This window comes from Oncorhynchus clarkii, chromosome 30 (genome assembly GCF_045791955.1).
Source record: "Oncorhynchus clarkii lewisi isolate Uvic-CL-2024 chromosome 30, UVic_Ocla_1.0, whole genome shotgun sequence".
Classification (NCBI taxonomy): Eukaryota; Metazoa; Chordata; class Actinopteri; order Salmoniformes; family Salmonidae; genus Oncorhynchus; species Oncorhynchus clarkii.
In genome coordinates, this window is record NC_092176.1 from 44,782,996 (window position 1) to 44,809,770 (window position 26,775).

The 26,775-nt window shown below is 44.3% G+C and overlaps 1 protein-coding gene across 3 annotated transcripts in view; it reads right to left on the bottom strand.

Annotated features, from left to right (window-relative positions):
- LOC139389427 (zinc finger RNA-binding protein-like) overlaps window positions 1-26,751 on the bottom strand; it is a 43,721-nt gene extending 16,970 nt beyond the window's left edge. Inside the window, exons 1-9 of one of the 3 annotated variants that reach the window (XM_071136175.1) lie at window positions 26,670-26,751; window positions 26,388-26,469; window positions 9,266-9,545; window positions 8,026-8,206; window positions 5,071-5,265; window positions 4,382-4,533; window positions 4,177-4,263; window positions 3,314-3,517; window positions 2,381-2,669 (exon numbers count right to left, since the gene is read on the bottom strand). In XM_071136175.1, coding sequence (XP_070992276.1) covers window positions 2,381-2,669; window positions 3,314-3,517; window positions 4,177-4,263; window positions 4,382-4,533; window positions 5,071-5,265; window positions 8,026-8,206; window positions 9,266-9,545; window positions 26,388-26,469; window positions 26,670-26,706 — 1,507 coding nt within the window. In that variant the 5' untranslated portion in view covers window positions 26,707-26,751. Of the gene's footprint in view, window positions 1-2,380; window positions 2,670-3,313; window positions 3,518-4,176; window positions 4,264-4,381; window positions 4,534-5,070; window positions 5,278-8,025; window positions 8,207-9,253; window positions 9,546-26,387; window positions 26,470-26,669 lie in introns of all 3 variants that reach the window. The other 2 variants (XM_071136174.1, XM_071136173.1) reach the window with 2 other exon arrangements.
- Between the last annotated feature and the right edge of the window lie 24 nt (window positions 26,752-26,775).

Consider the following 26,775-nt stretch of genomic DNA (forward strand, 5'->3'; position numbering starts at 1 on the left):
GGAACGTCAGTGTTCTGCCATGGCCAGCGAAGAGCCCGGATCTCAATCCCATTGAGCACACCTGGGACCTGTTGTATCGGAGGGTGAGGGCCAGGGCCATTCCCCCCAGACCTTAGTTTGGTTCAAGAGCGGTTTCAAAAGAGACCCTATTGGAATGTAAATGCATGATTATCTGAAAACAAACATTAAATTGTAATTCACACTATAGAGTAGCATGTTCTACACTGAAGACATAAAAATGCAACATGTAAAGTGACCAATGATTCATGAGCTGAAATAAATACAAATCTGAAATGTTCAATATGCACAAAACAAGCTAAATTCACAAAATGTTTACATCCTTGTTAGTGAGCATCTCTCCTTTGCCAAGATAATCCATCCACCTGACAGCTGCGGTATAGCAAGAAACTTGATGTCCAGTAATTTCATACAAATAGTTTATAAATTCCTCCAGTAGATAAAGCATGAGATTTCAATTATATGCATTTTTGGTACATCTGATAGGTAAGAGTCCTACAACTCAGTTTGAAATGGTCATAAATCCAAGAATAAAAAGAGAAAACATTGTGAAACTGCATCAAATTAACAAACAAGTTTGTAATAACAAAGACAGAGATAATCAGAATGAAAGAGAGATGTCAGAGATGCTCCTGTCAGAACAATCTGGCTGAATACTGGCCATAGTTGACTCGGCCTCAGCTTGGGCCTGGCTTTAACCTCCGTGATTAATCTCTTCATTAGCAAGGACTGCCAACCATGGCTAACCTCAATTTAGCTGACCGTTTGGTCGATGGGCTGTTGGTCGACCGATTATTTTCTCAAGAGAAGTGGTAAATATATGCAAATTTAAAATGGCACGAGACAACCGTCTGATTGGACTAATCCATTGCAGAGGCCGCGAGGATGACACCGGTATCACATTTAACATGAATTACCTTCATTTATAATCTACCATGTTTATGGTAATTTATGTTAATGCATTCAATATATCAGTCTTGTCGTTGTCAGAGTTGTTCGCAGAACTACAAAAAAAAACGTTGTTCCATTTATGCGTTGTCAATTCATTCATCGTCTTTTGTTTGAAACGCACTTGAGTAAGGACACACACCTGATTACCATTAGCAGCAGGCCTAGGCTACCTGGCCTGCGCGTTAATGTAGTCCTATAAAATGTTCCCCTGGGGGGGGGGGGGGGGGGGGTGTTATACTAATTATGATTCTCTTAACTCACCATCACTGTGGAGCTTTGCCTCAAAACAGCAAGTAAACAAAGTCTGTTAAAAAATAAAATGTACATCCATTTAGACTGACAGTTCCTCAACGTAGCCTATTTCAAAAATCTGTCCAGCGCGCTCCCATTCGGGGGGGGGGGGGGGTCAGGCTCCGATGGAAATGTCATAAATTAGGCCTACCTGATTACTTCTTAGCCCTTAGCTGTCCGGAGATTACTGGTGAGAGGAACCGAGGGCCTAGAATATTTTATACAACGTTGCAAGTTTGCTAGCCCCAAGTTCAGGTCGGTTCAGTTCCTTGCAGACACAATGTGTTTTATAGGATATTTATTTTTAAAAATCAGGATATTTTCTACCTGCAGGCTGCAATGTTTTTATTTGTTGGCTTTGTGTGTGTTGGCCATTTTGACATATTGGCAATGGAAGCTACAAATCTAAAAGTATCATTTTCATATAATTTTGATTTAAAAACGTGACAATGATTGAGATATGAAGACTTAAATTAAACTATTCAACAAAAATCTGCATATGAAAAACCACAACTGGCACACAGATCAGTAGAAACGGTAAGATAACTTGGCACCCCAAATGGAAAAGGTTCCCAATCCCTGGTGTAGCCTGCTACCGGTAACTTCAGAAGCGTAAACGGTAGAATCTGGCCAGCAGCGGCGAGAGGAGGGGAGGGTCAGGCTTCCCCCCCGTTAGTAATTTGTGTGTCATAATGATTTGATCAAAGCACTTAAAAAAGCAACAGACAAGCTCAATGGCCTACATATAGTTGATTTTATTAAAACATAGGGTGTGTGTCTATGGAAAAATAGACGTTTAAAAATGTAGACCAATCAATTGGTCAAAAGAACGGACTGTCGGTCGACCAATATCTGTTTTTATTTTTTTGGGGGGGTCGGGGAAGCCCTACTGCCAACACAACACCAGACTAACCTAGTGCAGACCAAGCCCCTTGTCATTCATTAGGAACCATGTTCCACATTGCAAAGCTTATTTCAGTAGGGGGCAAAACGGTCATATAATTATTTTTTAATATCCTATGGTTTTTGGAAGGGAAAAGATTCTCCAAGTCTTTCAGTACTTCCCATTAGATTTTTTTTTTTTTAAAGATATGTAACAGAAAAGACAGCCCCTTCTTACCAACAAAGTTGATCTTGGGGGTGTTGACCTTCTTGACGGCTGTGGTGGCATTGGCTGCTGATAGGCTGTTGACGGCTGGACCCTTGCCAATCCCAACCCCACCCTGGCTGACAATGTTGACCGGTTTCAGGTAGGAGGAGTTAGACGTGGAGCCTGTGAGGGTGGAAGAAGAGGAAGCAGGGGTCTTGGAGGAGGAGGAGGCGGTCGTGGTTGACGTAGGGGTCTGGGTCACGACATTGGGTTCTGTAGAGGGGATGGGCTTCCCCAGCTTGGTGTGGAGCTTCACCACCTTTACACAGGGAACAAGAGACATTTTAGCCGTACTTCTCAACCAGTGCGGCCGTAAACATTTCAGAGAGTCCGGGGGAAAATATAAATGTAAAGCTTCTCAGTGGGACATCAGCACAAAACATCCCTGATATGCATCCCCAGCAGTTTTAAAACTAAAAATAAAATGTTGACTGGGATCGGGATGAATATATTAGAGGAAGTGACCAACACGGCACTTGTAGATGGAGGCGTTTCTGAAACATGCCAGCTCTTACAACGCCGTCACACGTGTCAGCAACGTGGTGACAGAACGCACAGTCGACGACGACGTGGCACGCAACCATTGGTTGAAACCGATGACCGGATGAGTGATGCAGTCATAGATCGAGTGCTCATTGGGTGACCAAACAGCATGTGGTATCCTTCTCCCCTAAGCCCCCCCCCCCCCCAGACTGGCCCTGAGGTCTGGAAGTATTTGATAGGAGTTGTTGACCCATTAAGCAGATAGCTGTCTGGTATTGTTGGTGTCCAAGTAAAGCTAAGTACTATGACTCTGTAATTGTGGAACTCCCCTCAGAGTCTGGTTCTTTGGGTCCGTGTAAAAATGTAAAGCACTGTGACAACTGCTTCATACAAGCATTTTTTTAAAAGCAGGTAGCCTACCTTCTGGTGCTTGGCTCCTCGGATGTGTGCAGCGTATGCATCTGCCCCGGTGCAGGAGATGTCACAGAGCTCACAGCGGAGCTGGTTCTGAGTCCCCCGGGCTGAGCCTCCTCCTCCACTACTGCTGCTGCTGCTGCTCTGGGAGACTTTCAGGGCCACCTCCTTCTTCTTGTGCTTCTGGCCCTCCAGGTGCTCCTTGTAGGTCTGGGTGGGAGGTCAGGGAGACATGTAAAAATCATGTTCTCTAGATCGTTTTTAGCCCAGAGTTCAGGTGGACCTTCGCGCTTCAGCACACAATGGAAAGGAGGGGTGTGTTCAACAATGACAAAAATCATCAAGGGCTTACTAAGAAAACCCCCAAAAAAGACTAAGTTTGAGGTAGAAAGGAGTTGGAACACTCAGAAAGAAGTAGCTGGATTTATTTTAGCTCACTTTAAATCCACTGTTACAGAATGGCGTTTGGACATTAAGCCGACAACTCCCTCAGAGGGACCTGACCATTGAACTTAGCTCCTATTTCTAGCCCAGTGGCCCCATTGAGACAATGTAACTAAATAATGATACGTTAAGGTAAATTATAGCTAGAGGGACAGAGGTGCTCTCTAACCTCACCCCCGGGGGTCCCGGCCAGAGGTGTTCTCTAAGCTCACCTGGGGTCCTGGCTAGAGGCGTTCTCTAAGCTCACCTGGGGTCCTGGCTAGAGGTGTTCTCTAAGCTCACCCCCGGGGGTCCCGGCCAGAGGTGTTCTCTAAGCTCACCTGGGGTCCTGGCTAGAGGTGTTCTCTAAGCTCACCTGGGGTCCTGGCTAGAGGTGTTCTCTAAGCTCACCTGGGGTCCTGGCTAGAGGTGTTCTCTAAGCTCACCTGGGGTCCTGCACAGCTGATCTTGCAGACGTCACAGTAGTGGATCTGTGGTGGTTTGGGGGGCTGCTTGGGTTTCAGCTGCTTGCTCTGGAAGGGGGGGGGGGGGGTAAATAATACATTTTAATCTTAACAATAACAGCAGTTAAGATAACAAAAATATATATCCTTAAAACAGTAAGAAACCACTAATAGAAATATGGAATACCTGGAAGGGAGGTTTCTTGGTGAAGGAGCTGCCTGTCCAGGCTGCTGAAGCTGCTACTGCCGCCACCGCCTGTTTCTGCTGCTGCTGCTGTTGCTGGTAGTAGGTTGAGGCCGCAGAGTACACCGCAGCTTCGTAGCCAGAATACGAGGTACCTTGGGGGGGGGCATTGATAAGAGGACAACAGGGATAAGAGGAGAGAAGGACACCAGGGATAAGAGGACACCAGGGATAAGACGAGGGGACAACAGGGATAAGAGGAGAAAAGGACAACAGGGATAAGAGGACACCAGGGATAAGAGGACACCAGGGATAAGAGGACACCAGGGATAAGAGGAGGGGTTTAGGACAGGACAGAAGTCAGACAGTTGGGTAGGCAGTGGTGAAGTTAATTACAAAATTACAGTAACAATCCCAAAATTCAGAGAGGTTTTCCAGAAATCTTGGTTGAAGGACTTCCTCCTTCAGACTCTAGGAATACTCCAACCACGATTTCTGGAATCCTGGGAGGGAATTTGGAGGGGTGGGGGAGATGTGCCCAATTTTGCAACCCCTAGGTGTATTTGAAAGCTTACCAGAGTAGGCGACGGGGTTGGTACTATACGTGGGGCTCTGGGAGTACGTGACTGCGTTGGTTGAGTAGGTAGTTGGCAGGTAGTGCATGCTGGTTACGGCTTGCAAGTCGTGCTTACCAGAGTACGTGACTGCGTTGGTGGAGTAGGTGGGGCTCTGGGAGTAGGAGGGGACCACAGAGGCGGCGGCAACGGGCTGAACGGTGGAGGAGACCGGGTAGATGGAGAAGGTGGAGGGCACAGCAGGCTTGATGGCCGTCACCTGCCTGGTCTGCTGGGTCTGGGTGTAGGGGGCCAGACTTGTCTGGGTGTAGCCTGTTTTAGAAGCTGCAGAAGCAGAGATGTGAATATTTGCACAGTTTCCGTGTAAATATAAATAAAATAAAGAAAAACCGGTACATTTTCCCAACAGATATGTTTCCATCAAATGGACTTTTTGCAGATAAGTCTGTGCGTGATGACAGTGTAGATAATGCAAGTTAAATAGTTCACATTCAACGCTAATGAATAAAAAAATATATACAAATATATTTTTTTAAGTGTCTACAACTGAGGTCCCCAACAGGCAGATCTAGTGTCCAACAGGCAGATCTAGTGTCCAACAGGCAGATCTAGTGTCCCCAACAGGCAGATCTAGTGTCCCCAACAGGCAGATCTAGTGTCCCCAACAGGCAGATCTAGTGTCCCCAACAGGCAGATCTAGTGTCTACAACTGAGGCCCCCAACAGGCAGATCTAGTGTCCCCCAACAGGCAGATCTAGTGTCCCCCAACAGGCAGATCTAGTGTCCCCCAACAGGCAGATCTAGTGTCCCCCAACAGGCAGATCTAGTGTCCCCCAACAGGCAGATCTAGTGTCCCCAACAGGCAGATCTAGTGTCCCCAACAGGCAGATCTAGTGTCCCCAACAGGCAGATCTAGTGTCCCCAACAGGCAGATCTAGTGTCCCCAACAGGCAGATCTAGTGTCCCCAACAGGCAGATCTAGTGTCCCCAACAGGCAGATCTAGTGTCCCCAACAGGCAGATCTAGTGTCCCCAACAGGCAGATCTAGTGTCCCCAACAGGCAGATCTAGTGTCCCCAACAGGCAGATCTAGTGTCCCCAACAGGCAGATCTAGTGTCTACAACTGAGGCCCCCAACAGGCAGATCTAGTGTCCCCCAACAGGCAGATCTAGTGTCCCCCAACAGGCAGATCTAGTGTCCCCCAACAGGCAGATCTAGTGTCCCCAACAGGCAGATCTAGTGTCCCCAACAGGCAGATCTAGTGTCCCCAACAGGCAGATCTAGTGTCCCCAACAGGCAGATCTAGTGTCCCCAACAGGCAGATCTAGTGTCCCCAACAGGCAGATCTAGTGTCCCCAACAGGCAGATCTAGTGTCCCCAACAGGCAGATCAGTGTCCCCAACAGGCAGATCTAGTGTCCCCAACAGGCAGATCTAGTGTCCCCAACAGGCAGATCTAGTGTCCCCAACAGGCAGATCTAGTGTCCCCAACAGGCAGATCTAGTGTCCACCAGGCAGATCTAGTGTCCACAACAGGCAGATCTAGTGTCCACAACAGGCAGATCTAGTGTCCACAACAGGCTGATCTAGTGTCCACAACAGGCAGATCTAGTGTCCACAACAGGCAGATCTAGTGTCCACAACAGGCTGATCTAGTGTCCACAACAGGCTGATCTAGTGTCCACAACAGGCTGATCTAGTGTCCACAACAGGCAGATCTAGTGTCCACAACAGGCAGATCTAGTGTCCAACAGGCAGATCTAGTGTCCCCAACAGGCAGATCTAGTGTCCCCAACAGGCAGATCTAGTGTCCCCAACAGGCAGATCTAGTGTCCCCAACAGGCAGATCTAGTGTCCCCAACAGGCAGATCTAGTGTCCCCAACAGGCAGATCTAGTGTCCCCAACAGGCAGATCTAGTGTCCCCAACAGGCAGATCTAGTGTCCACAACAGAGGTCCCCAACAGGCTGATCTAGTGTCCACAACAGAGGTCCCCAACAGGCTGATCTAGTGTCCACAACAGAGGTCCCCAACAGGCTGATCTAGTGTCCACAACAGAGGTCCCCAACAGGCTGATCTAGTGTCCACAACAGGCTGATCTAGTAACTACCAGCCCACCTATGAGAATCTCGCCAATCAATTCTGGAAACACATTGATTTTTTGTATGCGTTCCCATCGCAAACTGTCATAAACAAAGATCCCAGCTACTATCCAATCAGACACGTCGATATGATCCCACCCCCTGGTTAGCCACAATTGGCTTAAAAAATAAATAATACAAAAAGCCAAACACAACACAATATCTACCAATGAATGTCCAGCGATACTGCCCTGGTCTGTCAGGTGGCGGCATCTGTCCCTCTGTATATAACCAGTTAGCAATGCTAATGACCCAATGAATGTCCAGCGATACTGCCCTGGTCTGTCAGGTGGCGGCATCTGTCCCTCTGTATATAACCAGTTAGCAATGCTCATGACAGCAGTCATGTGGGGAAACCGACTTTCCCGCCCAAAACCTTTAAATTAAAACTGACAGAACTATATGATTATTATTTGTATGAATTGGGTGTCGATTGTTTGGCTAAGTGTGTATTGACGTGCAGCATCAGTCCTAACCAACACATTTCTCTTGTTAGAATTAAAAAGGGGAATTTGCATTCACACCCCCCCCCACCTCTCTCTTTGGTTGTGATTTAAGCATTGACATTGTTCTGAGTCATTCATTTCATTGTTTGGTCGGTGAATAATTAATACCGAGAGTAAAAAAACAGAAATAAATATAATGTTATGGGGTCTTAGAGTTAATTATTAACTATTATTTTACCAAATATATTGACAGAAAACACCAAGGACCGCGGGGAAAGAGTTGTAGGGTAGAGGAGAAGACTGTGCCCATTTGAAAATACAAAAATAAAAAGTGTCTCTCATGCTAGAAAATGTTGCAGACCCCTGGCCTACATGATGAGATTATTAAAGGACAAGAGAGATTATGTCAATCTAATCGAATGTCCAAAAAAAAAACACAAAACACCAAAAAAAGGAATATGTAGCAAAAGTGTAAAGTCGCCATCACCTGGTAGGGATTTCTTCCACGGGGTGTCCCAGGAGGTGTTAAGGGAGGCGGTCTGGTAGTAGGACTCGGCCGTGGGTTGGGGCTGTACGGCTACCGCAGCGCTAGCTACGGGCTGCTGGTAGTACTGCTTAGGGTCGTAGGTTACCGCCGGGGCTGTAGACCGTACGTAGGAGTAGGAGTCCTGAATGAGGAGAGCACAGGGGAGTTGTCAGGGAAAAACAAAATTATTTCCCCTCCCATATTTATTATTATTACTTATTTAAACATAAAAGATGTGAAACAAGGTGATTCAGTACGGTATCCTGATTCTCTAACCTGCTCTCAAAATGTGTAGCTAGCTAATGCTACGTTCATGGATTAAAAACATTATTTTTGAACCTTTATTTAACTAGGCAAGTCAGTTAGGAACACTGGGTTAACTGCCTTTTTCAGAGGGCAGAACGACAGATTTGTACCTTGTCAGCTCGGGGATTCGATCTAGCAACCTTCCGGTTACTAGTCCAACGCTCTAACCACTAGGGGCAGTTCCCCCACCCTTGTTAAATGGTGCAACAAACTTGTTTTGGCCGTAACAGAGTTATTCGAACAAATGATCCCCGATCTAATATCACAGCAGCATCTGCATACTAGACCTAATTGAAGACATTGCAAGGAGTTTTTTTTTGATCACAGCTGACCGTTTAAACACACACCCCACCCCCAAAATCGTTCAGCTGTTCTGTGATTAAAAACCAAAACAGAATCTGGGCACAGACTTTAAATGAATATCTGAGGTCCAACACCTTCAAAATTGGTCTGGAGAAGAAGAACAAAAAGTAATAATTAAGTTAAAAACCAAGGTGACACTCCAAAATAAGTACTGAAATGGGGAGCCTCTGAAAAAGAAAAGGAACTTAAAAGGGGAAAGCACAGTCTATTCGCTATTTCTTCACCAGCCGTTTCCTTGTTTGTTATTACCTAGGTACCTAGGGTACATTTTTAGGGTACATTACCCAGGGTACATTTTTAGGGTACATCTACCTGGGGTACATTTTAGGGTACATCTACCTGGGGTACATCTACCTGGGGTACATCTACCTGGGGTACATCTACCTGGGGTACATCTACCTGGGGTACATCTACCTGGGGTACATCTACCTGGGGTACATTTCAGAACGCTTTAGCCTAAAAGTTCATGAACACTCAAAACATTGTGTTGAATTAAAAACAGAGTTGGGCAGTTAGTTACCTGGTAACCCACCTGGTAGTTCTGGGAGGTGACCGGGGGAGGCGGGGGTGGGACGTCCGGCTGGCGTTGTGCGTAGCCGTAGTCTGCGGTGGCGTGCGCCGGCTGGTACCCGCCGTAGGCTGCGGCGGTGGCTGCGGCTGCCACGGCAACTGGGGCGGGCCTGGCTACAGCAACCGTGGCAGCGGTGGGAGCGTAGGCTGCTGCCACGGTGTGGGCAGCCACCGGTGCCTGGTGTACTGTGTAGCTGGCCACGGTGGTAGGGTGGGTGTAGGCCACCGCGCCCGGCTGCTGACTGGAGAAAAAGGAGGGCAGTATTAACAGCTGCGTGCCAATAGTTCTGATTGCAGGTCATGTCTGCGGTCCATAAAACGCAGACGACAGCTAAACGACCAATCAGAGACACACTGGGAGCTTCTTTTTCCACTTCATAAATTAAAAAAAACTCCTTTTACATTTTAGTTTCAATTCGCTGTGTCAGAAAAGTCTGTTTAACCCTTCTCCCGCTAGAATGAACGATTCGCATCTTCTAGTGATCTATTGATAGGACAGGCACCTGTCAGTCAAAGCCAGCGATGACATGGGGAAGAAGAGCTGGTTTGTCAGTCTGCCCAGCCTCCTCAGTACCAGTGTTATTTGTTGTACGCTGTGGTTGCCCGCAGGCAAATTTATTTTCACAGAGCTTTATGCTTCATCATCGTCTTCGGTGAGTGAATTTACATGTCTCATGTAAATGTAAGTGGTAATGAGTTGAAATCCACATTGTTTTTGTGGCTCACTCATTGTCTTTTGCATCATTCATAGGCCTATACAGCCACCGAGTTGGGCGCCAAGGCTATTTTACTGTGCTTTGATGAGTGAACAGCGAGCGTGGACTAGGTTTATATATAAAAAGGTGCGGAACTGAATGAAGTCTATCCTATTTCCATCACAGAGGTCTATTCAAAGCCCATGTTTAACACCTGCTTCATTCTCTAACCACACCCGTCCGTTTATTACGACTGACGTCATATAAAAGTGGGGGGTGCATAATCTGTGTGTGGTGGGAGGGGTCCTGCCCCTGAAAATTTGTGCATTTTTAAAACCATTTTTCCTGCAGTTCTATATGGTTTCTCAACAGGAAATCCATATTGACAGAAACCCTTAGTTTTTTTGCCTCAAAATGTAAATCGAATCGACAAACTTCCTTCAAAGTCCTACCCACTGTGATTGACGGACAGGTCTGAAACCCTACCAACTGATAGTTCAGTTTAAATGACACATTGGTTTCTTTACTCTGAAGTGTCCAGAGCAGCAGAGACAATGAAATGCATAAATTTGAAGATCATTGTGGCAATTCATACACACAAATAGTATGTGGACACCCCTTCAAAATGTGTAGGTTCGGCTATTTCAGCCACACAAGTTTGCCGACAGGTGTATAAAAACACAAGCTCACAGTCATGCAATCTCCATAGACAAACATTGGCAGTAGAACGGCCTTAAGAGATCACCATCATAGGATGCCACCTTTAAACAAATCAGTTCGTCAAATGTCTGTCCTGCTAGAGCTGCCCCAGTCAACTGTGCCATTATTGTGAAGTGGAAACGTCTAGGAGCAACAATGGCTCAGTTGTGAAGTGGTAGGCCACAAGCTCAAAAGAACAGGATGAACAGCCGAGTGCTGATGCACAAAGTCTGTCCTCGGTTGCAAACTGCCTCTGGAAGCAACATCAGCACAAGAACTGTTCGTCGGGAGCTTCATGAAATGGTTTTCCATGGCCGAGCAGCCGCACACAAACCTAAGATCACCATGCTCAAAGCCAAGCGCCGGCTGGAGTGGTGTAAAGCTTGCCGCAAATTTGGACTCTGGAGCAGTGGAAACGCATTCTCCGGAGTGATGAATCACGCTTCACCATCTTGCAGTCCGACGGACAGATCTGGGTCTGGCGGATACGAGGATAACGCTACCTGCCCTAATGCATACTGCTGTCGTGTCTTTGGCTATGCCGGATTAAGTGATATGTCATGCTAATCTATAAAATAATTTCTCCGTAATTAATATCACCTGATTGAGCCAATCACGTAAATGTAATTAGAGAGTCGGGCACCACAAAATAATATTTATAGAGCTGTTATCTTCCGAAATAAACTCTTAAAGACCTAGTAATATTTTACATCAATATCAATCGTCATCTTAATTCAGTCTCATCTGAAAGTTGTAAATTCTTGGTTATCTGCACGAACCCTGGCTAACAATTTGAATCAGCAATACAAAAATTGGGTTTAATTATTTTATTTACGAAATAGTCACACAATTAAATCATAACTTGATTACAAAATTACGTCATAAAGGAAAACGTCCCTAGCGGGCGGAACAGATATGACAGCTTGTTACACAAAGGAAAAGGTCTGGTTTGGAGTGAAAGAGCGGGAAGACTGAGGAACACAGGGAGAAGCTGTGCTATCGTAAATACAGTATCTTATGCATTCTAAATTACCGCCCATTTGGAAAAGGAAAATGCAATAAATATTTACTCTGAGCTAAGCTTCGGTAGGTTGGTGGTAGATGGAAGGCCGTGTTGCCAAACCGAGTCCTTTGTATAATGTATCTGGCGGTCAATTGGATACGTTGTAGTAACGTCGTTGGGTGATAGATGGGATACTCTGTCTGTTCCTTCCAAACCCTCGTTTGCATCTGCTGTTGCTAACTCAACGGCTAGGAGCTATCACTTCTGTAGTGAATAAGAGTTCAAAGTTCATACCATTCGCAACCAAAGCTCACGCTGATGTTAGCTTTGTTCTGTAGTCATTATCTGAACCATTCTGACATAGGACCGTCATCCTACATCCTCGGAACAGGAAGTTATATTGTCGTCAAGGGCTTATATAGGAAGGGAGAGGAGGGCGTGTTTGAAAAGTTATAGCCCACGTCCCTTCACAGGGGCGGGCCACTGATTGAGCAGAGCCCTGCCTTATGAAAACCTAAATCTCACATTTTAGAAGCTAAAAATGACATTTCATCCAATCACGAATAATTTCATATTCAAACATTTAAATTGAACAACAATTCCATGTGAATCCGATAACTCTGATGTGTAGACTTTCCACTGTAGAGTTTATGTAATTTGATCATTGATGAGAATGTCTCAGATGACAACCGAACTGACATCATATTCATTAAGTATCACCGCACATGTTCCATTGGTCGGATTGCCACTGCTCAAAAAAATTCAAGGGAACACTAAAATAACACATCCTAGATCTGAATGAATAGAATATTCTTAAATACTTTTCTTTACATAGTTGAATGTGCTGACAACAAAATCACAAAAATTATCAATGGAAATCAAATTTATCAACCCATGGAGGTCTGGATTTGGAGTCACACAAAATTAAAGTGGAAAACCACACTACGGGCTGATCCAACTTTGATGTAATGTCCTTAAAACAAGTCAAAATTAGGCTCAGTAGTGTGTGGCCTCCACGTGCCTGTATGACCTCCCTACAACGCCTGGGTGTAACGGATGTGAAACAGCTAGCTAGTTAGCGGTGGTGCGAGCTAAATAGCGTTTCAAATCGGTGACGTCACTTGCTCTGAGACCTTGAAGTAGTAGTTCCCCTTGCTCTGCAAGGGCCGCGGCTTTTGTGGAGCGATGGGTAACGATGCTTCGTGGGTGACTGTTGTTGATGTGTGCAGAGGGTCCCTGGTTCGCGCCCGGGTATGGGCGAGGGGACGGTCTAAAGTTATACTGTTACATGGGCATGCTCCTGATGAGGTGGCGGATGGTCTCCTGAGGGATCTCCTCCCAGACCTGGACTAAAGCATCCGCCAACTCCTGGACAGTCTGTGGTGCAACGTGGCGTTGGTGGATGGAGCGAGACATGATGTCCCAGAATTGGATTCAGGTCTGGGGAAGGCCAGTCCATAGCATTAATGCCTTCCTTTTGCAGAAACTGCCACATGAGGTCTAGCATTGTCTTGCATTAGGAGGAACCCAGGGCCAACCGCACCAGCATATGGTCTCACAAGGGGTCTGAGGATCTCGGTACCTAATGGCAGTCAGGCTACCTCTGGCGAGCACTTGGAGGGCTGTGCGGCCCCCCAAAGAAATGCCACCCACACCATGACTGACCCACCACCAAACCGGTCATGCTGGAGGAGGTTGCAGGCAGCAGAACGTTCTCCACGGCGTCTCCAGACTCTGTCACGTCTGTCACATGTGCTCAGTGTGAACCTGCTTTCATCTGAAGAGCACAGGGCGCCATTGGCGAATTTGCCAATCTTGGTGTTTTCTGGCAAATGCCAAACGTCAAATCTTGGTGAATTTGCCAATCTTGGTGTTTTCTGGCAAATGTCCTGCACGGTGTTGGGCTGTAAGCACAAACCCCACCTGTGGACGTCGGGCCCTCATACCGCCCTCATGGAGTCTGTTTCTGACCGTTTGAGTAGACACATGCACATTTGTGGCCTGCTGGAGGTCATTTTGCAGGGCTCTGGCAGTGCTCCTCCTGCTCCTCCTTGCACAAAGGCGGAGGTAGCGGTCCTGCTGCTGGGTTGTTGCCCTCCTACGGCCTCCTCCACGTCTCCTGATGTACTGGCCTGTCTCCTGGTAGCGCCTCCATGCTCTGGACACTACGCTGACAGACACAGCAAACCTTGCCACAGCTCGCATTGATGTGTCATCCTGGAGGAGCTGCACTACCTGAGCCACGTGTGGGTTGTAGACTCCGTCTCATGCTACCACTAGAGTGAAAGCACCGCCAGCATTCAAAAGTGACCAAAACATCAGCCAGGAAGCATAGGAACTGAGAAGTGGTCTGTGGTCACCACCTGCAGAACCACTCCTTTATTGGGAGTGTCTTGCCAATTGCCTATAATTTCCACCTGTTGTCTATACCATTTGCACAACAGCATGTGAAATGTATTGTCAATCAGTGTTGCTTCCTAAGTGGACAGTTTGATTTCACAGAAGTGTGATTGACTTGGGAGTTACATTGTGTTGTTTAAGTGTTCCCTAATTGCCTCTGTGTTTATATGGTCAGGTTTGACTTTAAAGCCCTTAAGACCTCAATACGAAGTGGTAAAACATTCAAGGCTCAAACAAATAAATACATTCGAAAAGTTCTCAGAACCTTTCACTTTTCCCACAGTTATGTTCTAAAAACGGATTAAAAGTTTCCCCATCAATCTACACACAACACCCCATAATGACATCACAATACCCCATAATGACATCACAATACCCCATAATGCTAAAGGACATTTGTAAATACATTTTAGAAAAATAACTGAAGTATGACATTTACATAAGTATTCATACCCTTTACGCAGTACTTTGTTGAAGCACCGTTGGCAGCGATTACAGCCTTTTTGGGTATGACGCTACCAGCTTGGCACAACTGTATTTGGGGAGTTTCTTTTTTTCTGCAGATCCTCTCAAGCTCTGTTAGATTGGATAGGAGAGCGTTGCTGCACAGCTATTTTCAAGTCTCTCCAGAGATGTTTCATTGGGTTCACGTCCGGGCTCTGGCTGGCCCACTCAAGGACATTCAGAGACTTGTCCCGAATCCACTCCTGGGCTCTTGGCTGTGTGCCCCCAGTCAGAGGTTCTGAGCAGGTTTTCATGAAGGTTCATCTTTATACTTATGTAAAGAAGTGTTTTATTTTTAACACCTTTGCAAAAATTTCTAAAAACTTGTTTTCGCTTTTTCATTATGGGGAATTTTGTGTAGATTGATGAGAACTTTTCAAATCCATTTTAGAAAAAAGGTTGTAACATAAAATGTGGAAAAAGTGAAGGGTTCTGAATACACCGTTTTCAAAACACATACTGCCTTCAGCTCATTGCAAAGTGGTGTGATGCACTGAAGCCTACCTACCATTGCTTATGCACTTTAATGGCGAATGGGAACCGCGCTTCAATTGAGAAATAAAAATGGTTTAATGAACTAACACACAATTGCATTCAGAATTGTTGCGCAATGATTGGGCTTATAAAAAGCAGAGCTTTCAATACAGCGGCGCAGAGCCGCCGTCAGAGGGGCAGAGCCGCCGTCAGAGGGGCAGAGCCGCCGTCAGAGGGGCAGAGCCGCCGTCAGAGGGGCAGAGCCGCCGTCAGAGGGGCAGAGCCGCCGTCAGAGGGGCAGAGTCGCCGTCAGAGGGGCAGAGTCGCCGTCAGAGGGGCAGAGTCGCCGTCAGAGGGGCAGAGCCGCCGTCAGAGGGGCAGAGCCGCCGTCAGAGAGGCTGGGGCGCCGCTGAGATTCAGTTCATATCGAAGCCTAACGAAAATCCACACAGCAATTTAATTCCACTAAATTATACAAAAGTAACCTATTGACCGATAAGCATGACTGGTCAAATGCATTTCTATTGACTGGTATTTCCATCAATGAATAAGCTAAACAGCATTCACTTGCAGTTGGACTCGTGGTTTTTCTACTCCATAGCACAATTCTAAAAAATATGAGGTGTAAAGTGAAGTATTAAATCATTTCTCTGTGGATTTCAGACTGGACTCAAAGGCATTAGGATACACCGAAGGATGCACACACAGGAGACCGATGCAGCTCAGCTCCTGAACACCATCAGTATCAAATATGAATTGAGAACAAGAAGTCAAATATGTATCAAATCCATATCTAGATGGGTATCGAAGCATAGGCACCATTCAATTTCCCACTTAAAAAAAAATATTCATATATGACAGCTAGCCTATATGCTCCCATAGATTCTAATAGAACACTGTAGTGATGGCAGGCCGTCGTGCGTTTAGTAAGAGGGGAACCATTTCAACAGGAATCTTTGACAACACTGATTCGGCAGGAACTTGTCATCATGTGACTTGCAGAGGAGACGTCACTGCATCAAAATGAGGAAACAGGTGTTGGACATAGTAGAGAGAGAGAGAGAGAGAGAGGCAATATTCAGGAAAATCATTTGACGTTTGCTCTGATGACCAGCAGACTAAGAGGTCGGTTGGGTCAGGAAAGGCTTCCGACAAAAGGCTCTGTGTGCAGAGAGATGCATGCGAGAGCTTGTGGGTGGAGTCTGTGTGCAGAGAGATACATGCGAGAGCTTGTGGGTGGAGTCTGCGTGCAGAGAGATACATGCGAGAGCTTGTGGGTGGAGTCTGCGTGCAGAGAGATACATGCGAGAGCTTGTGGGTGGAGTCTGAGCAGCGGACACCATTTGGTAACATGATACCTCGCCGGTCCACGCATTTCTACACTCCCAAATAACATTTTATTTATGACAATTAAAAAAATATATATATATATATTCTTTTTAAAGATGATATTTCACTAACAGTAAAATGCTTACAGGTAAAAGATAAAAATAGTGACATTGCAATGTTGACAAGGGGGGTGGGGGGGGCAGAGATCTGTTGTTTTCCCATTTGATGTAGGCAATAGAAGAAACTTTGAAAACATTACCACTGAGCTAATTTGAAAGAACTGCATATTTAAATACTAGCTAGGTCTACGTGTAATGAAAGTTCAGGTTTGATATACATTGCCTTGTTTTTGTGCCTGCCAGTAGGCCACCGGGCCTGTCGGTCACCGGGCCTGTCGGTCACCGGGCCTGTCGGTCACCTTTAAGCTTACCAGATCTTCCCCATGCGAAATAAGATTAATAAAATAACTGGCCCTGACAAATATTCCCGTAGCCTACAACATTATTCCAGTTTGATATGCTGCTTCAATGTAGTCGCTCCCATATGATTACGTTCTATTTTAATCTGATATCACAGAGAGAGGGCTCACGGCCACCAGCTGTGTTTACGGTGCATCAGTAGATCGCTATTACTTCAGAAATACCCATTTGGTGGATTCTTATAAGACTACAATGTTAAGTTAATTGTTTGAACAATTGCTGAGATTATATATTTGGTTATCAAGGCAGCGTACGCTACTTTGATGCATAGCCTATAGATCAAGGAACCAAGCGACAACCACAGAGATCCTATTCAAATTATTACTGGAGAAGCTGTGTCATAAACACTCAACATTCTAGAATGGTTCAAAAAAATGGCAGCCATCTTGGTCAGGGAGATATCCAAAAGCCATCTAAAATTGGAATGAATGGCAGTAGAGACATAGGTAATGCATTTCCTGCTTTTATTCAAACAGGAAATACAAAAAAAGGCATGTGCTGTGTAGACTTTTGTCAGTTCTAAATACTGTTAGTGAGTTTCATACAGATTCTGTATAAATAGCCTCTAACTGTAAACAGACCAAGTCTCAGATTTAGTTTTCTTGGAAAACTGTGAGTGCAATTATGATACAGTATCAATACTTGTTGCATTTACTACAGCGGCCCGTCCCAAGTCCTATATCTACTCCAGCCGCCCGTCCCAAGTCCTATATCTACTCCAGCCGCCCGTCCCAAGTCCTATATCTACTCCAGCCGCCCGTCCCAAGTCCTATATCTACTCCAGCCGCCCGTCCCAAGTCCTATATCTACTCCAGCCGCCCGTCCCGAGTCCTATATCTACTCCAGCCGCCCGTCCCGAGTCCTATATCTACTCCAGCCGCCCGTCCCGAGTCCTATATCTACTCCAGCCGCCCGTCCCGAGTCCTATATCTACTCCAGCGGCCCGTCCCGAGTCCTATATCTATTCCAGCGGCCCGTCCCGAGTCCTATATCTACTCCAGCGGCCCGTCCCGAGTCCTATATCTACTCCAGCCGCCCGTCCCAAGTCCTATATCTACTCCAGCCGCCCGTCCCAAGTCCTATATCTACTCCAGCCGCCCGTCCCAAGTCCTATATCTACTAAACCACCCGTCCCAAGTCCTATATCTACTCCAGCCGCCCGTCCCAAGTGACCAACTCCCTGACCAACATGGCTGACCAACTCCCTGACCAACATGGTTGACCAACACCCTGACCAACATGGTTGACCAACTCCCTGACCAACATGGCTGACCAACTCCCTGACCAACATGGCTGACCAACTCCCTGACCAACATGGCTGACCAACTCCCTGATCAACATGGCTGATCTTCATCCGGTCATAAGAAGGTTCATTCTAGAATTCTGATTCCTAATTCTATGGTGACAACACTGCCCCCCCCCCCAGGGCTGTGCAATGAATGACACGGTGTCTCAAATTTCAGGTAGCACAAAAAGTAATGTTGAATGCCGGAGCGTATGACAAAGAGACGTCTGTTTTGTGATGTAAAAAAATAAAAAAAAATAAAAAAAATAAAACGGCATTGTACTAGAGGGTACAACAGTTTGTGAACCACAGTTCAGGACATATTGGGGTTTTGGGTGTCACGGTTCAGTATAGCAGGAAAACTAAATGCCAACAGCTGCTGTGGTTAATTTAAGAAAATAATAATAAATGTTTTGATATATTAAGTGTTGGTTTTCCTGATAATCATCATGAGTCAATGTCTGATGATCGTACCATCAGGAATAACTCATTTTATTAAAAAAAAAAAAACATGCTTATTGAAACACTAAAATACAGTGCAATATGGATGTGAAATCAATGTTAAACATGGCTCGGACTTTCACAAAGTGCTGAAACCACCTATTATTCTCGACCTCCGAGACTGGACGTATATCTGCGCCTATTATCAAATTGTAATTTATTTGGCCCCGGTAAGAATCAGCTACAAAAGGGCTGCTCGAATGCGGAGGGGAGACGGATGTTGGCGTTAATGTGTCAACATGTTGTTTGAGGAGTTGACAGCTGCATAGGCTATTCTAGTTGACTTACTCTATCCGTCACTGTTGTAATCTACTGGGAAGCCAAAATATGTTCCCTAACTGGACATTTAAACGATGAGAATCCTCCTTGTTTATCCACCCCACCATCATCATACAGGGGCAGCAGGGTAGCCTAGTGGTTAGAGCAGTTGGACTAGTAACCGAAAGGTTGCAAGATCAAACCCCCGAGCTGACATGGTACAAATCTGTCGTTCTGCCCCTGAACAGGCAGTTAACCCACTGTTCCTAGGCCGTCATTGAAAATAAGAATTTGTTCTTAACTGACTTGCCTAGTAAAATAAAAGGTAAATAAATACAGAACTGGTTCCCAGATGCACCTCACATAAAAAAATGACAGTTTGAAATGCGCCAATTAATATTTACATTTTGATTACATTACATTTTGAGGCTCTAGATAAAACAGAATATTCAGATTTTTTTTTTTTAAAGCTCAGATTTACACAAGGTGCTGAAACCACCTGTTTTCACTTTGTCATTATGGGGTATTGTGTGTAGATTGACGAGGAAAATGTTTGATTTAATCCATTTTAGAATAAGGCTGTGACGTAACAAAATGTGGGAAAGGTCCAGGAGTCTGAATACTTTCCGAATGCACTGTATATAAGGGGGGGGGGGGGGGGGGGGGGCTGGCTGTGGTGCTCAATTCCTGGTTCTCATTCCCTGCATGAGACCATCTATCCACTTGGCCCGTGTGTCAGTCCTATCAGTTTCACTCCTCTTCGCCGATTGGCAGGGTGATCCACCCCAAAGTGTAATAGTGAGACAGGTTATTGTGCGCGTCTCCATCTGAAATGCCAAAATGACTGATTAAAAAAAAAAAAAGGCAGGAGTAAAAATAAAAAAAGGAAAAATCTCATCCATTTGGGAATCATTCAACCTTTTAACATGAACTGAAACATTACACCAGGGGGACAAAATTCAAGGCATTAAAGTGGATCTAAACCCAATTCAGGGCATTAAAGTGGATCTAAACCCAATTCAGGGCATTAAAGTGGATCTAAACCCAATTCAGGGCATTAAAGTGGATCTAAACCCAATTCAAGGCATTAAAGTGGATCTAAACCCAATTCAGGGCATTAAAGTGGATCTAAACCCAATTCAGGGCATTAAAGTGGATCTAAACCCAATTCAGGCCATTAAAGTGGATTTAAACCCAATTCAGGGCATTAAAGTGGATCTAAACCCAATTCAAGGCATTAAAGTGGATCTAAACCCAATTCAAGGCATTAAAGTGGATCTAAACCCAATTCAGGGCATTAAAGTGGATCTAAACCCAATTCAGGCCATTAAAGTGGATTTAAACCCAATTCAGGGCATTAAAGTGGATCTAAACCCAATTCAAGGTGGCCATATAACATGGAGATGTTTACAGTTTACTTTTAGAGGAAAATATGACAAGTACCTAGCTTAGTGGGTGACAGCAAGATAGCGAGATCGCTTAGTTACTGTAAAACACATTGTGTCAAATAGATCTTTTCAGCTGTCACGCTAGGTAAACATCTCACGCAAGTCAAACTGCATGCAAAGAAGTTGACCGTCAGCTGAATAACTTGCCGTCTGATTTGATAAGCTAAAAATGATATGGCAACTCCACTAAAAGAGGCTATTCTCATTGAATGAAATGTCAAAAAGAGAATACAGCCCCAGAAACATAAATCATGAAAATGGTCAATTTGGTGAAAGTCTTCTCTCAGTGGGTCGCATGTAAGAATCAGTAAATTGTGTAGGAACATGTCATAACTATATAATTCTGGTCCCTGGAGAATTACTCACATTTCATAGCACTTTTAAAACAATGACCTGCACTCCAGGGTGGCTATAAAAATACATTTAAACCAATAGACGGTATGGCCATACTGGTCGGTCTAGAACACTTTATATCAGGATATATGAGGTAAACTGGGGGTGTGCATCTTTCAAAATCTACACTTAAACAAAACAATTTCAAAGATTTACTGAGTTAATTCAAATAAGGAAATTAAACCAATTCAGACCCAATATGGATTTCACATGACGGAATATAGATATGCTTCGGTTGGTCACAGATGCCTTAACAACAAGGTAGGGGGTGTGGATCAGAAAACCAGTCAGTATCTGGTGTGACCACCATTTGCCTCATGCAGCGCGACACGTCTCCTTCACAGAGCGGATCAGGCTGTTGATTGTGGAATGTTTTCCCACTCCTCTTCATTGGCAAGACCCTGAGAAGGATGACGAGCAGATGAGCTTCCCTGAGACAGTTTGCGCAGAAATTCTTCAGTTGTGCAAACCCAGTGTCATTAGCTGTACGGGTGGCTGGTCTCAGACAATCCAGCAAGTGTAGAAGTCAGATGTTGAAGTCCTGGGCTGCCGTGGTCTGTGGTTGTGGCCAGTTGGACATACTGCCAAATTATCTAAAAAACGATGTTGGAGGTAGCTTATGGTAGAGAAATTGCTGGCGTACATTGCTGCAGTGAGCATGCCAATTGCACGCTCCCTCAACTTGAAACATCTGTGGAGTTGTGTGACAAAACAGCACTTTAAACTGGCCTTTAAAATTATCCCCATCACAAGGTGCACCTGTGTAATGATCATGCTGTTTAAATCAGCTTCTTGATATGCCACACCTGTCAGGTGGACGGATTATCTTGGCGAATGAGAAACGCTCACTAAAAAAAGGGATGTAAAACACATTTGTGCACAACATTTGAATTTAAGAGAAACCGTGTGCATGGAACATTTCTGGTATTTTTTATAATTTCAGCTCCTCTAAAAACCATGGGACCCACCACATGTATATTTTTGTTCAGAATAGATATTCTCGGGCGCCGAGACAACACGTTTTAGTTTGAAACAACTCTGTACGAGTGGGTTTGATTAGAGGAACAAATCAATGCACTGACATGTTTTTTATTTATTTCACCTTTATTTAACCAGGTAGGCACTGACATGTTTTTTATTTATTTCACCTTTATTTAACCAGGTAGGCACTGACATGTTTTTTATTTATTTCACCTTTATTTAACCAGGTAGGCACTGACATGTTTTTTTTTATTTCACCTTTATTTAACCAGGTAGGCACTAACATGTTGCATACACACATCCATTTTCCATTCTAAATTAATATCTGCTGCGGATGGATCTGCCGGCACCTGTCCGTCCCCACCTGAACCATAAGGGAGACTAGGCATTTACCACTATCACATTTGTCCACCCACTTTGGTTATGAAATCACCCACTAATTAACATGTCATTTTTTTCACTAGTAATACATACTTAGGTTGGAGTCATTAAAACTCATTTTTCAACCACTCCACAAATTTCTTGTTAAATAACAAACTATAGTTTCAGCAAGTCGGTTAGGACATCTACTTTGTGCATGACACAAGCCATTTTTCCAACAATTGTTTACAGACAGATTATTTCACTGTATCACAATTCCAGTGGGTCAGAAGTTTACATACACCAAGTTGACTGTGCCTTTAAACAGCTTGGATTCCAGAAAATTATGTCATGGCTTTAGAAGCTTCTGATAGGCTAATTGACATCATTTGAGTCAATTGGAGGTGTATCTGTGGATGTATTTCAAGGCCTACCTTCTGTACAAACAATAGTACGCAAATAAACACCATGGGACCACGCAGCCATCATACAGCTCAGGAAGGAGACGCGTTCTGTCTCCTAGAGATGAATGTACTTTAGTGTGAAAAGTGCAAATCAATCCCAGAACAGCAGCAAAGGACCTTGTGAAGATGCTGGAGGAAACAGGTACAAAAGTATCTTCATCCACAGTAAAACGAGTCCTATATCGACATAACCTGAAAGGCCGCTCAGCAAGGAAGAAGCCACTGCTCCAAAACCGCCATTAAAAAGCCAGACTACAGTTTGCAACTACACATGGGACAAAGATCATACTTTTGGAAAAACATCCTCTGGTCTGATGAAACAAAAATAGAACTGTTTGGCCATAATGACCATTGTTATGTTTGGAGGAAAAAGGGGGAGGCTTGCAAGCCGAAGACCACCATCCAAACCGTGAAGCACGGGGGTGGCAGCATCATGTTGTGGGGGTGCTTAGCTGCAGGAGGGACTGGTGCACTTCACAAAATAAATGGCATCATGAGGTAGGAAAATGATGAGGATATATTGAAGTAACATCCCAAGACATCAGACAGGAAGTTAAAGCTTGGTCGCAAATGGGTCTTCCAAATGGACAATGACCCCAATCCTGCTTCCAAAGTTGTGGCAAAATGGCTTAAGGACAACAAAGTCAATGTTATTGGAGTGGCCATCACAAAGCCCTGAACGCAATCCTATAGAAAATGTGTGAGCAGAACTGAAAAAGCGTTTGCGAGCAAGGAAGCCTACAAACCTGACTCAGTTACACCAGCTGTCAGGGGGAATGGGCCAAAATTCACCCAACTTATTGTGGGAAGCTTGTGGAAGGCTACCTGAAACGTTTGACCCAAGTTAAACAATTTAAAGGCAATGCTACCAAATACTAATTGAGTGTATGTAAACTTCTGACCCACTGGGAATGTAATGAAAGAATTAAAAGCCGAAATAAATAATTCTCTCTACTATTATTCTGACATTTCACATTCTTAAAATAAAGTGGTGATCCTAACTGACCTAAGAAAGAGATTTTTTTTACCAGGATCAAATGTCAGGAATTGTGAACTGAGTTTAAATGTATTTGGCTAAGGTGTATGTAAACTTCAACTGTGTTGTGGGAAGCTTGTGGATGGCGATTTCATCATCCCACCTGGACAAGAGGATTACCTACGTAAGAATGCTGTTCATTGACTATAGCTCAGCATTCAACACCATAGTACCCTCCAAGCTCATCATCAAGCTCGAGGACCTGGGTCTGAACCGGGCTCTGTGCAACTGGATCCTGGGCTTCCTGACTCACCCCCAGGTGGTAAAGGTAGGAAACATCTCCAATTTGCTGATCCTCAACACTGGGGCTCCACAAGGGTGTGTGCTCAGCCCCCTCCTGTACTCCCTGTTCACCCATGACTGTGTGGCCAAGCACACCAACTCCATCAAGTTTACAGATGACACAACAGTAGTGGGCTTGATTACCAACAAGACAGCCTACTGGGAGGAGGTGAGGCACTCGGAGTGTGGTGTCAGGAAAACAACGTCCCACTCAACGTCAACAAAACAGATGATCTTGGAGGGAGCACCCCCCTATCCACGGACAGGACAGCAGTGGATAAGGTGGAACGTTTTAAAGTTCCTCGGCATACACGTCACTGACAAACTGAAATGGTCCACCCACACAGAGTGTGCTGAGCGCCTAATATAATGTTTACATACCCTACATTATTCATCTCATATGTATATGTATATACTGTACTCTATATCATCTACTGCATCTTTATGTAATACATGTATCACTAGCCACTTTAACTATGCCACTTTGTTTACATACTCATCTCATATGTATATACTGCACTCAATACCATCTACTGTATCTTGCCTATGCCGCTCTGTACCATCACTCATTCACATATCTTTATGTACATATTCTTTATCCCCTTACACGTGTCTATAAGGTAGTAGTTTTGGAATTGTTAGCTAGATTACTTGTTGGTTATTACTGCATTGTCGGAACTAGAAGCACAAGCATTTCGCTACACTCGCAATAACATCTGCTAACCATGTGTATGTAACCAATAACATATGTTATGATTTCTAGCTAGGCTAGGGTTACTTTTAGGAGTTAACTTAACTGTTATCTGAACATGCTAAGTAGTTGCTCGTGGTTGAAAAATGGCTAATTAGCTAAAATATTAAAGTTGTGCATGATAAGATTTTAACTCACTAGACATTCAGTATATACACCCATCCATTCACCCACCCTGGGTTTCTGCCTTAAGTAACCATACCAAAACGTAACATCATACTAATTACGAGTGTCCCGGAATCACATTTACTATGTTACATCTAGTCAACGAGACCAGGCTGCCTCCATCTTGGCACTCGCAAAATATTGTTTAGAATGATGGGGAAGCTATAGAAATGCATTTATTAATGTTTACATTCATTTTAACACATGTATTCAATTAGACAACATATTGTTCCAGGTTTATTACGGGTGCTAGCTACAGAACTCAGCACTGTGTATTATATCAAAATGTGGGTTGGACTTCGCTGTCCGTGAGACGAGAACAACAAAGCTCTAGTGTTTGTCTATAAAGAATAATTCTGAATAAACTACCTTCTTATTTATCATCGGTCACCAATATTAGAATTCCTAAAACCAGGTCTCAAGCATGGATTCCACTTGAGGCCCATGCGATCTCCACAGAGTTGGGCCTTTTCCTGTTATGCTCCTTGCCTATGGAAGAGCCTGCAGACTAAACTTAAACTAAACTTAAACCTGAGACTCTTGTCCCCCTGTCACCCATTTTAAATATTTATTGGAGGATTTTTATTTTCGTGTTGCTTGTAACTGTTTTGGGTAATGCAAGTTCTTGTGCTGTTAGGGGAATAACCTACGTGTAAAATGTAATCTGTTGCTGTATGTTTTTGTGTTATCTGTGATGGTTTTATTTGTCTTGTGTAGTTTCTTAAAATCATTGGACCTAAACTGTATATGTGTAAACATGTATATGCAGGGCCCCGCTGTAAAAGAGACCTTGGTCTCATTCTATGTTCCTTGTTGAAATAAAAAGTAAAATAATAATAAATGTTTAATTATGTGAGTTAAAAACACAAGACACCTAAAAACATTTTCCTTAAAAGTATTTTTAAAAATTATGACCAATGTTACCATCCTCACGACAACAAAAATACATGTACATTTTTATTCTTGAAATATTTAAAATTGTAATAGTGTAGGATTTCATTCATCACTATGGATGACTGCTCCTACGGGACAGTGCCAATATGGCTGACCATTGGCCTTCAAATCCTCTCATGTCCAATACAAAGCATCAGCAATCCAGGATTTATATACACGTTGCTTACTAACCCCCTTCAGAAGATTCGGACAAATTACTAGGCAGACTTGATCCACTTAATCAGTACATAACGTAAAGACATTTCACAGAAGTAACAATTTCTGTTCTAGTACCGGAAAAAAGTACCGAATATCGTTATAACATAGAGTAGTACAATCTGTAGCTACTGTTGAACGAGTGTCATGTGTAACCTCCGGCTGTAACGTAGGAGACGTGAGAAACTTACAATTCACTCGAGAATCGATACCTCTCGAAATCCTCGTCAATGAGAATAAAATACCCTTGTTCTTAATTAACTGGCCAGCCACTGGCAGATATCAGCTCCGCAGAATACTTACTATTATCACCCCCTCCCCCAACCTGAAACAATAGCAACCTAACTATGATTTGGGGGGTATCTGAACTGACAGTAAATTGGTCTCGTACGGTGATGGATCGCATCTCCCAATGCGTCGTTTCTTACCTGTACTGCGCGGCAGCACCGTGGGTAAATCCAAAGTAGTTGCCGGTAGCCATTTTAGCATCTTCACCTAGCCGGCTGGGCACTGCAGAATAGATATATTGAGGGTAAACGGTAGGCTAGTACTGGTTGGCTAGCTAGTTAACAGCTATACCCCCGCATTAGCGCAAAGAGAGCTCCTCAATCCAAGACCCACCGACCCAAAACCAAGCTTTCCTCGTAAACATGATAAATAATGAATAGTTTTTAAATATATTTATTTGTTTTTCATAAAGATTTACTCACCATAGGTGAAGGAGACCACTGGACATATGGGAATCATTGGTTCGTGTTTCTCAGACTACGAACTCTGACTCATAACCCTGCGTATGGTATTTATATGAGAAGGTCG